This window comes from Ochotona princeps, chromosome 1 (genome assembly GCF_030435755.1).
Source record: "Ochotona princeps isolate mOchPri1 chromosome 1, mOchPri1.hap1, whole genome shotgun sequence".
In the NCBI taxonomy this organism is placed as follows: domain Eukaryota; kingdom Metazoa; phylum Chordata; class Mammalia; order Lagomorpha; family Ochotonidae; genus Ochotona; species Ochotona princeps.
Genome location: NC_080832.1, coordinates 46341675 through 46359154, shown reverse-complemented (window position 1 = coordinate 46359154; position 17480 = coordinate 46341675). Strand labels below are relative to the sequence as shown.

The following is a 17480-nucleotide window of genomic DNA, read 5'->3' as shown; positions in this document are numbered from 1 at the left end:
CTGTGTCCTGTCCTGACTCTCACTCATGATAGTGTGTGCTGTAGACTGACCCTAACTGGTCCCACCCCAGACCCAACTAACATACCACTTTCATGCTCACCAGCAGGATCTGTGCCTAACAAGGTGTTCCCCAAGTTCCCCTTCCAGACCCACTCTTTGCAATAGATCTCACCTGTGCCATTGGAAGCTACCACCCCGATTGGACATGGCCAACTCTTAGTCCTGGTACTCACTGGTGGTACTGTGGCCTAGCCCAGCCTGGCTCACTCCCAGACCTGGCTGTCATGTGACCCGGCAGGTACTGTGGTCTAGCCTGGCCCATGCTCAGTCTGGTTCTCACAAGCATCACCAGGTGCTGGAGCCCAGTACAGGTTCACCCACTCCCAGACCCAACCCACATTGTCCAGCCTCATCTGCCCACAGGCCCAGTTCTTGCATTCATTAGTGGGAACTGAAGCCCAGCAGGGGAGTCCCCAGAGTTCCTCTGCAAGACCAGTTCCCAGCCTTGTGCATGCTGGCAGGATCTTTGACCCAGCCTGGCCTGAACCACCGGCAGTCTCAGCTTTTGATGTGGGTGGTGCAGCCAAACTTAGCCAGGTGCAGCCCTCACCCTGTACTGGTTCTTGTTAATGCCAGTGGATGCTAAAGCCTCGCCCAGCTTGGCCTGTGTCCAGATCTGGGCCGCACAAACATTGCACACAGTGGTCTCAAAGGTTACAGACTGTCACAATGATTTCCCCTCTCTGTCACCAGAGGTGCATACTGGCTGTGGTGTTTTAAAAAGTGGCCCTAATGCAATCTACATGGCAGTGCTCTGGGTGGTGTTTTTATATTTCTGTAGCATCACAGCTGTGGAGTGTTATTTCTTACTTGTACCAGAAAACCACTTAAGATTTAAACATTAATTCTTTCAGGTATGATGCCAACCTAAAATCAGTTCCTCCTTCCGATTTTGGCACCCCTACCTTGCATTATTTTGAAGACTGGGGCGTTGTAACGTATGGAAGTGCACTACCAGCAGAAATCAATAGGTCTTTCCTTTCCTTCAAGTCAGGAAAACTTGGGGGACGTGCAATATATGACATCGTTCACGGAAACAAATACAAAGACTGGATCAAAGGATGGAGAAATTTTAATGCAGGACATGAACATCCTGATCAAAACTCATTTACTTTTGCTCCCAATGGTGTGCCTTTTATTACTGAGGCTCTCTATGGGCCCAAGTACACCTTCTTCAACAACGTCTTGATGTTTTCCCCAGCTGTGTCAAAGAGCTGCTTTTCTCCCTGGGAGGGTCAGGTCACAGAAGATTGCTCGTCAAAGTGGTCTAAATACAAGCATGATTTGGCAGCCAGCTGTCAGGGGAGAGTGGTTGCTGCAGTGGAGAAAAACGGGGTGGTTTTCATCCGAGGAGAAGGCGTGGGAGCCTACAATCCCCAGCTCAATCTGAAGAACATTCAAAGGAACCTCATCCTGCTCCACCCACAGCTTCTCCTCCTGGTGGACGAGATACACCTGGGAGAGGACAGCACCTTGCAGACAGCAGCAAGTTTTTTCCACAATGTGGATGTTCCTTTTGAGGAGACAGAGGTCGATGGGGTCCACGGGGCTTTCATCAGACAGCGAGATGGTCTCTACAAAATGTACTGGATGGATGACACTGGCTACAGTGAGAAAGCCACATTTGCCTCGGTGACATACCCCCGGGGCTATCCCTACAATGGGACAAACTATGTGAATGTCACCATGCACCTCCGAAGTCCTATCACCAGGGCGGCATACCTCTTCATAGGACCCTCTGTCGATGTTCAGAGCTTCAGCATCCACAGCAGCTCCCGGCAGCTGGATGTGTTCATAGCCACCAGCGAACATGCCTACACAACCTACCTGTGGATGGGTGAGCCCACAGGCCAGTCGGCCTTTGCACAAGTCATTGCAGATCACCAGAAAATTCTGTTTGACCACAGTTCAGCCATTAAGAGCACCAGTGTCCCCGAGGTGAAGGACTACACTGCTATTGTGGAACAGAACCTGCAGCATTTTAAGCCAGTGTTCCAGCTGCTGGAGAAGCAGATCCTGTCCCGCGTCCGAAATACAGCCAGCTTTAGAAAGACCGCGGAGCGCCTGCTGAGATTTTCAGACAAGAGACAGACTGAAGAGGCCATTGACAGGATTTTTGCCATATCTCAGCAACAGCAGCAGAGGCAAAGCAAGTCAAGGAAAAACCGAAGGGCAGGCAAACGCTATAAGTTTGTGGATGCTGTCCCTGACATTTTTGCACAGATCGAAGTGAATGAGAAGAAGATACGACAGAAGGCTCAGATTTTGGCACAGAAAGAGCTACCCATAGATGAAGATGAAGAAATGAAAGACCTTTTAGATTTTGCAGATGTAACTTACGAGAAACATAAAAATGGGGATTTGATGAAAGGTGGCTTTGCACAGGCGCGGATGGGAACAACCACTCACAGCAGAGCCCCATCGCTTTCCGCTTCCTATACCAGACTCTTCCTGATTCTGAACATTGCTATTTTCTTTGTCATGTTGGCGATGCAACTGACTTATTTCCAGAGGGCTCAGAGCCTGCATGGCCAAAGATGTCTTTATGCAGTCCTTCTACTAGATAGCTGTATTTTATTGTGGTTGTACTCATCCTGTTCCCAGTCACAGTGTTAGCACTGAAATGCTGAATGGTTAGAAAATTTTGTGATCAGGGGAGACCATACAAAAGAAAAAAAATCATCACCCTACCTTGTTACTGATTTTTTAAAATTTTCACTTTAACAAATTAAGGGAAAATGTTTTTGCAGAAGAAAGCAGGGAAGTGGAATAATCGGAGTTGGAGACTTTGTATCAGAGAATCAGGAGAGTAGCTAGGTTGTTCCATGCTAGTTCTAGAAGTGTTTGACTATGCTAATACTGTAGTCCATAAAATATTACTCTTAGAAGAAACAAAAAGTCCTTTTCACAGTCAATTTTTTCTTAGGAGAAAAAGAGAAATATGATTGGAGTTTATTAATAATAATTTAATGCTATCAGCAGTTTCCAGATACTGAGTTAGGGAAAAGATTGTAGAACACGAACTTGTAAGGAATACAGACTTTCAAAAATGGTGTAGTCAGCTTGAAAAGGAAATTGTTAAGTCCTGTGGTCCACTCCCTTGAAAAGGAAATTGTTAAGTCCTGTGGTCCACTCCCTTGGAAAAGCAGATCCTTGGTCGAATGACAGAGTCAGCTATTACAGGATCTGGAAGACAATTCAGATAACATAGTCAAAATGATGCAATAGTTCATTAAAGACTTGAGATAGATTTTCAGTAGAAAACATATTACTCTGGATGAATATTTCCTTGATGGTGTTGGTCTTTGTACGCATATAATTGATTTCTTTTATGCATTCATTCATTGACTTTTAAATAAATACGAGAATTTCAGAAAACTTAATATTTTGTAGTATTTTCCTTGTATGAAAAACTGTTGTAGACGTCATGACTAAACTTTTTGAAATGGAATATTTCGTATGCGAAACATTGACTGTTATACCAAAGAAAATGGGGAATCTGAAATTTGAATATAATCCTTATGTTTTTTAATAGAAAGTTTTTAAGTTTATTTTGCTAAATAAACATCATAATTGAAACTTTTCTCTAGTGTCTTTCTTCTGTTATTGTAATCTATATATATTAAAATTTTCTGAACTCTCTTGAGAGCTTTTATTGACCATGTATCCACTAAAAGTATAAAATAGTATTTGACTCAAAAAAGTAATTTCTCAGTTTATTTTCCTTTTTGTCATTTAAACATATTTTATGCATTCAAAACAAAAGCCCATTCCTGATGTTTAAGCAGTAACAAAGTTCTTTTAAAATGTAGAGCTTCAGAAACATAATCCATGGTTTATAATTGAGAATAATAAAGTGGTAAAAAGAAATTAAGAATAGTTTATCTTACACTCATCATTGGGGTCTGATATATTTCTCCCTTGAAAATAGAAAATACGTTTTGTTTGAATTTTGCACTAAGGACACATTCATTGATTTGTAGAGCTAAAGTAAGAATAGTAACCTTTCATCTTGTCTTTTTGTTCATGAAGATACACAATACGTAAACAACTCGGAGAACATTAATGAGCACCTTTTGCAGTTATAACTTTGAACATTTTCACAGAAGAAAAACACCAGCTTGACATTTAGCTGTGCTTCACTCGTTTTACTTTGAATCTAGAACATGACTTCTGAGGTTGCATTTTTTTCTCTGCCATGGGAAGTCTCTTGGGAGGATGTCATTACACACTGTTTAAAAGAATAATGTTTTCAGAAGAATAATGCTTCCGTTTGTCCTGCATGGATGCTCTTACTGGGATTTAGACTTGCTTTATGTGACAGATTCTCCGTTTACTTAACCCCATTCCACATTCCTCTCTTCTACTGTTTCTCATTCAAAAGGATGAATTGTCTGAAATGATCAAGAGCGAATTTTAAAGGAAAATTTTAAAAAAGGAGAAATTACTCTCTGAGGCCACCCAACAAACCTGATCACAGATATAAAATTCAGGCATATTTTCTAAGAGATGAAAAGTTCAGGCAAGTACTAAATTCTTTTTGTTTTCATTAGGTTATGGCTAGTGATGCATTTGTCACCATAATGAGATCCATTCTAACACATTAGCTTGTTTTTAAGGTAATTTTAAAATATATGGTAATTGTATACCTTTTAAATAGTTACTTTAAGACTGTGTGTTTACCACCTTTCTAATGAACATAGCAAAAACTAAGGAATTCTGTCTTCAAGAAAGCCAAGCAATGTAAAAATCTTCCTTGAAGTTAAGTAATTGATTACAGAATCTGTTTCAATAATGCTTACTATAAAAGATATGATTCCAGCTTATTGAATGACATGATTAGATGGTTGGCAGAATTTTGGTCATAGCCGTAATGAACATTTGAGACTCATCAGTAAATAGGCCTTCTGTGTACAGTGGAAGTGGCATACTCCCTTGTTTGTGATTAGGCAGCTGTAGGGGTGGATGAGAGAACTTCTTTGAGGATCATTGTTATATGGGGTCCACGTTGTGGCAAACAGGTATAGCTGCTGCCTGAGATGACAGCATCCCATATGGGTGCCGATTCAAGTCTTAGCTGCTACACTTCCAATTAAGCCCCCTGTTAATGCACCTGAGAAAGCTGCAGAGATGTTCCCAAGTCCTTGGACCTTGTGCCCAGTGGAAGACCTGGAAGAAGCTGATGGCTTTGGCTTGGCCCAGCCTTGGCTGTTGCTGATATTTTCAGATTGATCCAGTGGATGGAAGGTAGCTCTGTCTCACTCTCATCCGCACTCTCTGTTCCTCTCTGTAACTGGGCTTTTTAAATAAGTCCATTTATCTATTTGAAAGGCAGAGTAACACAGAAAGAGGCAGAGATCTTCCATCTGCAGGTTCACTTCTCAAATGTTCGTAAAAATCAGGCTGAGTCAGGCAAATCCAGGATCCTTGCCACAGGGCAGCCAGGGACCCAAGTATTGGACCATCTTCTACTGCTTTCCCAGATGCATTATCAAGCAGCTGGAGTGGAAGCAGAGCAGCTGGGACTTCAACTAGTATGTCATCTGGCATGGGATACTAAGTGTACCAAACAGTGGCTTAACCCCCAGAGACCACATGTTCTAAGGCTACCGGAAAATGTGTTTTAGCAAAATATTTCACACACTTCCACATCCACATGCTTACTCTGAATGGAAAAATGCATTCAGAGTAAGCATCATATGAAGAAATAGACATATATAAAGGCAGTCTGGTTCAGGAATTCACTCAGGTTGGCCCACAGGGCGTGTGCTCAGGAGTGGCTAAAGATAATAGGCTGGATAGGAAAGCAGGCAGGACTTTGTGCTCCCTGGACTGTGCAGGGCATATTGGAAATATGGACTTTAGTCTGCAGTGAGGATTCCTCATAAATAACATAAATATTAAAAATATTTATTTCTCTTAATGAAACAAATTGATATAAATTTATGAAACATAGGTTCATTTATTAATTTATATATGACTGAAATTTTATATGTAAATATTCCTCAGCATAAATGGGTGATACAGTATACACTGATCACTGACCAACATTCATAGGATGAGTAAGAAATGATATCACATACCTACATGTGAGGGTTTGTAAAGTTCCTTAAAGTGGCTCTGATAGGTCCTCATGCTCCACACACACTGTAAGGGCGGGTTCACCCTGAGTGGAAATCACCACAAACAATGGAGAGCCTCTGAAAGACTTTCTTCTGAAGTAGCCATCCACTGTGAATGATGGGAAGAGATCAGGAGGCTGTTTCTGTAATCTAAGTAGAAGATAATTAGCTTTTTAAGTCTGAAGAGAAAATATATCAGGCCCATCGAACAGGCAAAATATACAGCCAAATAAATATATATTTTGTGGGAGTATTGAATAAAAAGATCATAATAATTTATGTTTTATAGAAGGGTGGTCTCCTGCCATGGCTCGCTCTTAGACATCCTGGCTGTCCCTTAAACTTTACATTTTTCAGAATTCCCTATCATTTCTATTTTCAGCTTGTCTGGTTTAGGGACTCCACCTAGATCTGGGTGCCTGTAGTGTAGCTGTGTGAGGCAAATGATGGAAAGAGACTGGGAAGTTAGACCTGTCAAGAAGGTGGTATTCCCACCTTCACCTCCGTTGAATTTTATAAAGAAGTAGTACTGGTTGTAAGAACATTTTGATTATCTCAGTTTCAATAACTTACAAATCAGGAAAGGGCTCTTTTTTTTGCATATCTCTGCAAATTAATTACTGGGAAGTCTTTGTCATGGACTGAATATGGTTTCCTTGGTGAGTCCCCGTGGAAATGCCAATGCTTTGGAATGGATTCTTGAGGTTTTGGTTTAAGGTAGAATTTCTTCAGTTAAGAGCTTCTAAAAACATTCCAGTAAGCCCAACATTCCAGATTAAGAAATAAGAAGTGTTTTGAGCAATTGTTGAGGAATTACTTTCTGAACAAAAAGCTTTTTTAATGGTTTAGGCACTTTTCTCTTCCAAGGAGATGGAAATAACAGGATACTAGAAGACTTTTTTTGTGTAAAGAAAACATCAATTTTAATTAGTTTTTATTACCCAGTCTTTACTACTTATCATTATTTGTGTCTGAAATCAGGGACCTCTAATTTAAAAATTTTGCATTAATGGCCTTCTCATGCAGATAATCTTGATTTCCTAGCTCATTCATTCCATCCTCTGAGAATTTTGTTTTACTTACAGAAGATTTGATCCATGCTATTTATTTTAAAATTATAAGGAGAATTCTTCAAGGAGTTGTAGGTATTTAAAGACCTGTATTTCTTATATGAAGAAGGCTAAAGAAGGAAAGATAAGATTATTTTTAAAGGTAAGTGCTGGGCCCGGCGGCATGGCCTAGCGGCTTAAGTCCTCGCCTTGAACGCCCCGGGATCCCATATGGGCGCCGGTTCTAATCCCGACAGCTCCACTTCCCATCCAGCTCCCTGCTTATGGCCTGGGAAAGCAGTTGAGGACGGCCCAAAGCTTTGGGACCCTGCACCCGTGTGGGAGACCCGGAAGAGGTTCCAGGTCCCGGCATCGGATTGGCGCGTACCGGCCCATTGCGGCTCACTTGGGGAGTGAATCATCGGATGGAAGATCTTCCTCTCTGTCTCTCCTCTCTGTATATCTGACTTTGTAATAAAAATAAATCTTTTAAAAAAAAAAAGGTAAGTGCTTAGGATTTTTATCAAAGATGAAATATCTTTGGAGGAGTAGACAGCAGACACAAGGTTTCTCTCTCCTTCTCTCTTCCTCACTGCCCTTCAACTTGAAAAGCAGTCTGTATGTTGAAACCTAATCCCTGATGTGGTGCTGCTAGGAGACGGGGTACTTGGAAGGTGATTTGAACACGATGATAGAGTCCTCATGAATAAGATCAGTGCCCTAATCAAATAGATGCCAGAGAGGTCTCTTGACCTTTCTGCCATGTGAGGTTATAGTGAACAGATGTCCCCTATTGAATTAGAAAGTTGGTCCTGCCAGACATTGAACTTGCTGATACCTCAATCTTGCATATGCCTTCCTTCTCAGCTGTAAAAAACAAATCTCGGTTGTTTATTTACATCACCTATTTTATGATACTTTTGATATACCAACCTAAGTGAAGTAAGAGCTCTATCTCTCATAAGGGTTTAACATCACTTGCCTCCCACATAGCCATGAACCTTGGCACTGAGAGGTGCCTCAGGTAGATCCTAGAGATGGTTTGATTTTGTCATCTTTAAAGTATGTGAAGCTCTCAAATTCAATCTCTAAGACAGGGTGTGTGTGAAAGACAGATGTTAACCAGGAACATGAGCAGCTGCTGTATATCACGGGTGGTCCCAAGTGGGATAGAGAGCTGAGATGCCAAAGCACAACTTAAAATAACACACCATTTGTGTGGGATGTTGTAAACCAGCAGCAATCAACAGACTGTTGCTAAGCTTCAGCAGTTGCTCGTGAGAATGTCTTTGAGTTCATGATGTGCAATCCAAAAAGCATAACCACAGCAGCATAACAGGCTCCCTAGAGAACACGGGACAATGTGTTGTGGGTGTGGGGGATGTGGGCGGGCAGTGTGGTTGGAAGTATTGGTTATTCAGCTGGTTTCTTGACCACACCTGCACATGTGAAATCATACCTTAGCACCTTGAAGTACACCTAACTTCCCGAAAACAACTCTGGCAAGGGGAGTATCTCAAATATGTACTGCATGTTTTTTCTACTTTTAAATGGAGTTTCTGTGTAGCCTGGTGGATTTTAAGAGCCTTATAGATTATGAGGAGACCTTTGTGAATTCACTACTGAAAAGATGTGGGTTTTTTGGTAAGAATTTGGATTCCAGAGGAATAAGTAGGGAATTAAAACAATATTTGAAAATTCTGTAAAGTAAGTTTGTTTTTTTAAAAGGCTATATACAGAACCTACACATACATTATGCTTGTCTGATAAAATATGGTAGAATTATTAAAAAAAATTGCCCAGTCCATGTTTATGTCATTACTATGTTGATGCAGATTGGATAGCAATGAAAAATAATAGCCAACTTGCTGAAACCCAGTAGAGTCCAAACAGCTGTGTGCACATCTATACACTGTAAGGAAGATGCCAACTACAGTTCCATCTTAGAATTTAGGAAGCTGGCTTAAAGAGATTGACAAGTATGATCTAAGATAAGCAGCCTAGGGCCTGGCACAATAGCCTAGTGGCTAAATCCTGACCTTGTATGTGCCAGTACTCCATACTGCCCCCAGTTCATGTTCCAGTTGCTCCTCTTGCATCTAGCTCCCTGCTTGTGGCCTGGGAAAGCAGTAGAGGATGGCCCAAGGCCTTGGAACCTGCACCTGGAAAAAGCTCCTGGCTCCTGGTTCCTGGCTTTGGATTGGCTCAGCTTTGGCTGTTCAGCTAATTGGGGAGTGAACCAGAGGACAGAAGGTCTTTCTGTCTGTATCTGTTTCTCTCTGTAAATCTGCCTTTACAATAAAAATAAATAAATCTAAAAAAAAGAAAAGGCAAACAGCCCAAGTAAGACTGTTTCATAAAGCTAAAAAATGAAATTGTTCTAATACTTGAATTTTAATTATTTATAGGGCTTATAATACCTCATCATTATTTAAATTATTGTGAGCATAGTTGTATCAAAATTATCAAACACTCAATGTAAGCTTTACATTTGGTTTTGTGAAGCTCAAAAGAACAAGCAAACATTTTGACTTTGGTAAATTAAGTTATTTTGTTAAAGATAGGACAAAGGACATGTGTCCACTTAGAAATGACTACAACTGCTTGTCATAATTTAGGATTCTACAGCATAACTAACAGGGAGTATCAACTATACCATTAGAGCAAAATGAGACTTCTGCTTTTTATTTTGACTCCATCTTACACCAAAACTATGAGTCACTTTGAGCATCATAAACTAAAAAACAAATTATTTACCAGTCGATTTCACTGCATTTCTTAATTTAGTATTGCTCCCTGAACTTTGCCTTCAGTCATAAATGTTTATTGGTTTTTTGGTGGTTGAAATGAATGAAGTTGTAAAACTACAGTGCTTCTGATTCGCTGACTTACACTTTAGAAAATATAAATTCCTTTAACTACTATTCCTGACAGAATAACAAGGTTTGATGGCATATGTATTAAGGTACAATGTGGTAACACAGAAGAAATAAGAAAATATTTCACAATCCAGTCATTTTTCAGACTGTTAGTTACTTATCACTCACATTGTTTTATTTATTTAAATGGCAGAGTTACAGAGAAGAGAGAGAGAGAGAGACCTTCCATCCACTAGACTGGCTCACACCCTAAATGGCCACATAGTGTGCCAGTACAAAGCCAGGAGCTTCTTCCAGGTTTTCCTCTGGAAGAGCCTGGACAGTTGCGCCATCTTCTGCTGCTTCCTCCAGCCATCAGCAGAGAGCTGGGTCAGAAGTGGAGCATCCAGGACTTGAATTGGCATCAATATGGGATACTAGCACAATTGGCAGAGGCTTAACCTACTATACCATGTACCAATTCCAAATTTCTTTTTAAAACTAAACAGTATATGGGAGGCAAAAGCGAAACTGTAGTTCTGTTTGGTATTGCCTCAATTTTTCTGCTTTGTCTTATTTTTAAACATTCTTTTTAAAAAGCCTTTGATTTTATCTCATTACTTCTTGGTCTATTTTAAAGATTTTGTGTTTCTTTTCTTTAATGAAGTAGAATTATGTGTTTTAGAATCTTAAAGTTACAAAGAGCCCTGAATATGTTTCCCATTTTACAGTTGAGAAAACACACTGTTGGCCTTTCTTTAGCTTAGGACAAGTTAGGAAGTCACCAAAACCTACACTGCTTACTTGTATTTTTCCCCCGTGCCTGTTCCAGCAACCCTATTTTGGAGAATATATACGAACAGGGATCAAAATAATTGATTGAAGACTATCAGACATCATTCTGGCTCATGGATTATTTAAATTAAAATGCTTTACTTCCTAATATCTGACTTTTTTGTTTCTGTTTAGATAAGCAAGTCTATGCTATCATCCTAAATGATGAGTAGCTTAATATTATTTATTATTATTTTTCATTATATGGTTTCACAGGCACAGGGATTGTCCCCTCCACTCCTTTTCTCCCTCCCCCCCACGGTTTTCTCCCGTATTATTACAATAATATGAATAGCCTATTATGGAACAGTGCATTGGCGCCCTCTAGTCATCACTTTTTAAAACAAATCTTTCATAAAATTTAGGTGTGAAATACCTAAAACTGTTTTTTGGGCTCTTTATACTATCTCATTTTAGTTCTCATAAAGATCGTATAACATTGCTCAAGACATCTGTGTAAGTAGATTAAGATAATATGCAATATTACCTTATGCAAGAGAGGCACAATAATCAAAGAAAAGAGAAAAGGGACTCTGGGAGCTCCCAGCTTAAAAGAAGAGTGTCAGTCAACCCAAACTCCAAAACCGCAGAAGTAAAAGGATCTTTATTTGGGACACTAGGAATTGCGATTCTAGAGAGTCAAGTTCAAATAGGTCTGAATTAATATTCCCAAAGAAGGAAGGGAATGTGGGAGCTCAAATGGGCAGGCAATACAAAGCAGTGAAAGCTCCTTTGTAGGGAACTTCTATTGAGACTAAGAAAGAACAGGTGCTATATTGCAGGGCCTTTGTGACTCAGAAGACAAAGAAAAGAATGTATATACTTACCAGAAAGTGTCCATGAAACAACACCTGTTAATATCCTCCTGAGTCTCTGGACACAATAATCTGTCCTAGATGCGTGTGCTCAATCGGGAACCACAGGTCACATTCCTGGGCAACAGCTGGAGTCATGCTTAAGTCATCTCCATTAAGAGTTTTCCAAATGTCCCTGCATAAAAAGATTTTTCTTTCTGTCTCTTTTTTTAAGACCAGAGAAAACAGTGAGGTTCTATTCACTCCCCAGATGTGCAAAACAGCCCAGGCTGGGTTAGGTTGAAGCCAAGAACCCAAAACTCAATCCAGATTTTCTCTGCACGTGGTAGAGAGCCAAGTATTTGAGCCACTGCCTGCTGCTTTCAGAGTGAACACTGACCAGAGGCTGAAAGTGGAAACAGAGCCAGGTCTGAAACCCAGCCGCTCGATGTAAGTTACAGGTGTCCCAAGTGACGTCCTAACTGCTACTCCAAATGCCAAACCCCTTTTGAAAAGCCGTTCCAATGTTGTCACCATACTTTCCCTTTATTTTTACAAGAGACAGAACCTTGGAAAAGAATGTTGCAATAGGCACATTAAAAACTTTTGCATTGTTATTTATTTTTAAATGGCAAGAAAGCAAAGAAGCAGACCTACTAAATCTGACTTGAGCTAACATCAGAAAAAGAATTAAAAGAAGCTCTCTTTGATGCTTGTGACTGTAGCAATATTTTTAATTTTATAGTTTTTTTGTTTGAATATCTCATTTTATCTTCCTCCTACTCATTAGATATTTCTTCCTTGCTTTTTTTGCTTACCTGTTCTTACTGTTAGTTTTACCATGTCTCATGTTTATTATGTTTTCTACTACTGTTTTTAACCAGCTATTATGAAGAATACTACCAAGACTGTTCACGTGTTATAAAAGCTGCTGGATAAATTGGGATTAATTTCTCCAAAAGAATTTTTATTAAGACCTTTCAGGTTCATAACAATTCAGTTCCATAACAAAATTCAGAGCAATGTCTGCATCCTAGCAGTGGGAAGAGGTAATAAAGGCCAGGTTCATGTCCAGAGGGGATGGAGAGAAGAGATCCAAACTGAAGAGCAGTCTGTGGCAGACTGAAGCTGAGCAAGAAAAGCTGCAGTGTTACCAACCAGTGACACTGAGTTTTCTAAACTGAATGACTAATAACCTTAGGTGGCATTAAAAAAAAATCCTGGGGGAGAAATAAGTTTTCATGGAAAATCAATATTAGCTTGGGTTCAGGCAATCAGAAATGCCCCTATATTACTTGGAAAGAGAGGGACTGAAGACAAAGATTTAGATATATTAGCATCCAGCTTATTGTCCAAATCACAGGTCAGGGTGATACAACTGCCACTACTGCTTAGGCTTTTACAGTGTGCCAGGCACTATTATAAAAGTGTGACAAGTGTCAATTCACTGGATTTTCACAACAACCTAATGAGGAAAGTATTATTATTATTATTATTACTATTATTATTTTCATGTTACACATGAACGAACTGAGGCCCAGACAGATTAACTGGATTGCTCTAGTGGCAGAACTCATCATGGTAGAACCAAGAGGTTATTCAGGCATGAGGAAAAAGCTACACTGTTATGAGTATCTGCATGCATGGTTCAGATGGGCAGAGTGAGGAGGCTTTTATGAGTAGTCACAGAGATAGGAGAAGAGCCAGGTGAGTTTCATCAGTATCCAAACTTGAACTAGCTCAACAGGTAAATTCTGTAGGTGTTTGAGCTGGTCAGATAAAGCGCCAAAGCAAAGTCACATGAGTCTAACTGTGGATGACATCTTTCAGGCTTGGTTCATTTCTTATAAGAAAGGAAGGGAAACCTCTTCAAGGAAACTAAAAGAACAAAATACTTGGTTACCTTCTACAGCTGAAGTAAAGAAAACGCCCTCCCTTTTAGTAATTTAGTTGTATTTGTGGGCATGGGGAGATCTGAGGAGGAAGGGGAGGCGTGGGGAGGGCATAGTTAACAACAGAAGCAGCTGCACTGTGAGAAGGAAGTTGTGTGAGAGCCCTTGCTCTGTCTGGCCCTGCAGGTCCACTCCCCCTCCCCCAGAGCCTGGTGAGGTGGATGAAAGTGGGTGGAGTGGGTGATGGGGTGGCCCTTTGCACCTGGATCCTGACCCTGGAGCTGTCTTCTTGGATTGTCCTGTTCTTGAAACAGGCTATTGTCTGCTTGTTGCAAGGCTGGCAATTCCAGATGTTCTGAGCTGTGTAGTGTGCTCAGACAGGCACCATCTTAAGTGAAGTGTTCATGTTCTGAGCAGAGTGAAACAGGCAGGATGCAGATCTTGCAGTAACCAACAAGAAAATCTAAGTCTGTCTTTCACTCATCCATTCATCAACCCTCTCGTTATTTCCACAAATACGTACTGAACACCTACAATGTCTCAGGCACTGTGCTAAAAACCATTTCACCCAAAAAGCAGTTCAGTCAAATCAGCCATGATGCTGGGATTCATGGATATTCCAGTCTAGCTGCAGAGATGAAAGAAAATATATGGAATACTTAGTAAACAAGAGTGTAGAACTGCTCCATGTAATAAGGAAATAAAATTGTGAAAGATGGAAAAAAGTGAAAGGGTCATTTCTGCTTTGAAAAACTGATCAGGGCAGAGGTAGTGAAGATTTTCTGCCCACTTTTCTTTGTTCTTAGGGACAGGAGGTCACTGAGTTCAACTTTCTGTTTCAATTAGGTGGAATCTTGTGGCTAGTTCTGCCCAGAAAGTAGTATTTGAAGCATTTTGAAGCAGGGTGCCTCCTCAATAAATATCTAAGGTATGTAGAACAGGCTTAGCCGAGTCCACTGATGGACAGCGTGGAAATTGGTAAGTGGTGACCAAGGATGACAATTCTTATTGTGTGATGGTTAGTAAAATTCACTTCTTCATGAACTCAAAAAGACTATTTACTAAAAAGTAAAGCTAGGAGAAAACAATGCTTCTAGTGTTTGCTGCTTGCTATGGAGTGGTTTTGACTATTATACGTGACTGAGTAAATGATTTGACTCAGGTGTTAGAAGAGAAGTGGGGAATGTTATGCAGTGCAGCCAGTGATTGCTCCTTCACCTCTCCTTGTGTACTCTTCCCCCCACATCCTAATTTGGCCGGGATGTTGGAAGCAGATGAGTCCAATTCGTTTTTTTAGCTACAAGCCCAGTTCCTGTTCCTGCCCATCCCAGTGAGCGCCAATTAACTCCTTAATCCACAACACTTAGGTATTCACTCCTGCCCACCTGTAACTCACCTATCAACTGAGAGGGGACAGTATTGCAGTGTTATGTAACCACTGCCCTCACAAGCCCCTTTAAAAGGCCTGTGAAGCTAGGGCTCACTCTCTCTCTCTTTCTGGTCAGGTGTTTCCGTTACTCTGGCACCTTGACTGTTGCCTGATCCAGGACAGGTAATCCCCTGAGCATGGTCCCTGTATATGGCTTTGATTGGTTTTGTGACTGTTATTTTGGTATGTTCTGTTAGCATGGTCCCTGTATACTGCTTTGATTGGATTTGTGATCTGCTATCTTAGTATGTTCTGTTATCACCAGCTTGGTTAGTAAAGACTCCTTAATAAAACCTTAGACATGTCTGGTGTGATCTCGCTCACACCCCGTAACATTGACAAAACAAATAATTGGTTCTTAATAAAAAAAAAAAATGAAAAGAAATCAATTTTGAAAACTGGAATCTTGTGAAATTGGAAATCCTGACAGGCCTTAGACTCCAAACATGTAGAGAGTAGGAGAGAAAGGCCCAAAAGACATGGTCCCATCAAAATAAACCTATAGAAAGATCAAATTAAAAGTTAGTTCTCTGGCCCGGCACGATAGTGTAGCGGTTAAGGTCTTCGCCTTGAACGCCCCAGGATCCTATGTGGTCGCCGGTTCTAATCCCAGCAGCACCGCTTCCCATCCAGCTCCCTGCCTGTGGCCTGGGAAAGCAGTAGAGGACGGCCCAAAGCTTTGGGACACTGCACCTGCGTGAGAGGCCTGGAAGAAGTTCCTGACTCCTGGCTTCAGATTGGCTCAGCTCCAGCCATTGCGGCCACTTGGGGAATGAACCATCAGATGGAAGATCTTCCTCTCTGTCTCTCCTCCTCTCTGTATATCTATCTTTCCAATAAAAATAAATAAATCTTTTTAAAAAAAAAAAAAAGTTAATCCTCAAGAGTGTATTGTGGCACAGTGGGCTAGGCTGTCACTTGCAGTGTCAACATACCATATTACAATCTCAACTACTTTGCTTCTGGTCCAACTCCTGGTTGACATACCTGGGGAAGAAGTGGATGATGGCTCAAATACTTGAGTCCTGCCACCCATGTAGGAAACCTGCATGGAATTCCTAGCTCCTGGCTTTGGCCTTGTTCAGCTCTGGCTGTTGCAGGCATTTGGAAGGTGAATCAGTGCATGGAAAGTTTCTCCCTGTCTTTCTGCCATACTGCTATTTAAATAAATAAATATTTAAAAGGAGGCACGTCCCTTGTAAGTATTGATAATTCCTCTCTAACAATCAAGGACCATTAGGGCAGGTACAATTAAAGTATTAATTTGTATGAACACTTGGAGGAAAGATAAATTTTAAAGTGTGACTTTTACACAGGAAAATCATAGACTCCTATAGACTCAGGGAACCTATAAATGCAAGAAAGCTTCAGAGATCTGGCCATGGAGACGGAGGTGACTCATGATAGGTAGATGACAGGCAAAGGACCAGAAAGCAAAAGTATGTAGTGGATGGAGGAGATGTTGTGGCAAGTTAAACTGCTGCCTGCAGTGCCAGTATCCCATATGGATTCTAGTTCAAGACCTGACTGCTTCACTTCCAACCCAGCTCCCTGCTAATGTGCCAGGAAAACAGCAAAAGATGGGCCAAGTGCTTGGGCCCTTCAACCCATGAGGGAGATGTGAAAGAAGTCCCTGGTTCTTGACTGTGGCCTGTCCCAGCCCGACTCGTTTACAGCCATTTGGGGAGTAAACCACTGGGTGGAAGACCTCTTTCTGTGTAACTCTGTTTTTCAGATTTATTTATTTATTTTCGTTGGAAAGACAGATTTACAGAGGGAAGGAGAGATAGACAGATCTGTCTGCTGATTTACTCCACAACAGCCACAACAGCCAGAGCTGAGCCAATCCAAGCTGGGAGCTAGGAGCCTCCTCTGGGTCTCCCACATAGGTGCAGGGTCCCAAGGCTTCAGGCCAACCTCTACTGCTCTCCTAGGCCACAAGCAGAAAGTTGGATGGGAAGTGGAGCAGCTGGGACATATACCAGCACCCATATGTGATCCTGGTGGATGCAAGGTGAGGATTTAGTTACTGAGCCATTGCACCAGGCGCAGCAAATAAACCTTTAAAAAGTATAGCGGAACAGAAAATATCACTTGAAAAGAGCAGTGGATATTGGCAGACATAATTTCTCAGAATCAAATAGATAACAGTCTTAGTGTATTTGGGAAGAGATTCATAGTTAAAGAGATCTTGAGCTCCAGTGGGCCTATGGTCTTCCCGCATTACCCAAGAAGGTCATAGACTTGGAAAACTACTCAGTCCCCAAGCAGGATATGTACCCATTACTATGTGGCCAAGGGAGATACCAGAAGAACCTGTAGAGGGTAGAGTCCTGAAAATCAACGAACACTTTGCTATCCCAGAATAGGGAGCTACGTGGCTTTTGCCCATGTGTGATTTTTAACAGATTAGTCTTTGCCTATAGCTATGTACTATCTATC

General features: G+C 41.1%; 1 protein-coding gene across 6 annotated transcripts in view; it reads left to right on the top strand.

The window, feature by feature from the left end:
* The window catches only part of DSE (dermatan sulfate epimerase), a 74963-nt gene extending 69652 nt beyond the window's left edge, over nucleotides 1-5311 (top strand). For 5 of the 6 annotated variants that reach the window (XM_058656154.1, XM_058656092.1, XM_058656199.1 and 2 more), the window contains one exon: nucleotides 915-3161. In XM_058656154.1, coding sequence (XP_058512137.1) covers nucleotides 915-2676 — 1762 coding nt within the window. In that variant the 3' untranslated portion in view covers nucleotides 2677-3161. Of the gene's footprint in view, nucleotides 1-914; nucleotides 3162-4444 lie in introns of those variants that run through there. The other variant, XM_058656303.1, reaches the window with a different exon arrangement.
* The last annotated feature ends 12169 nt before the right edge of the window (nucleotides 5312-17480 follow it).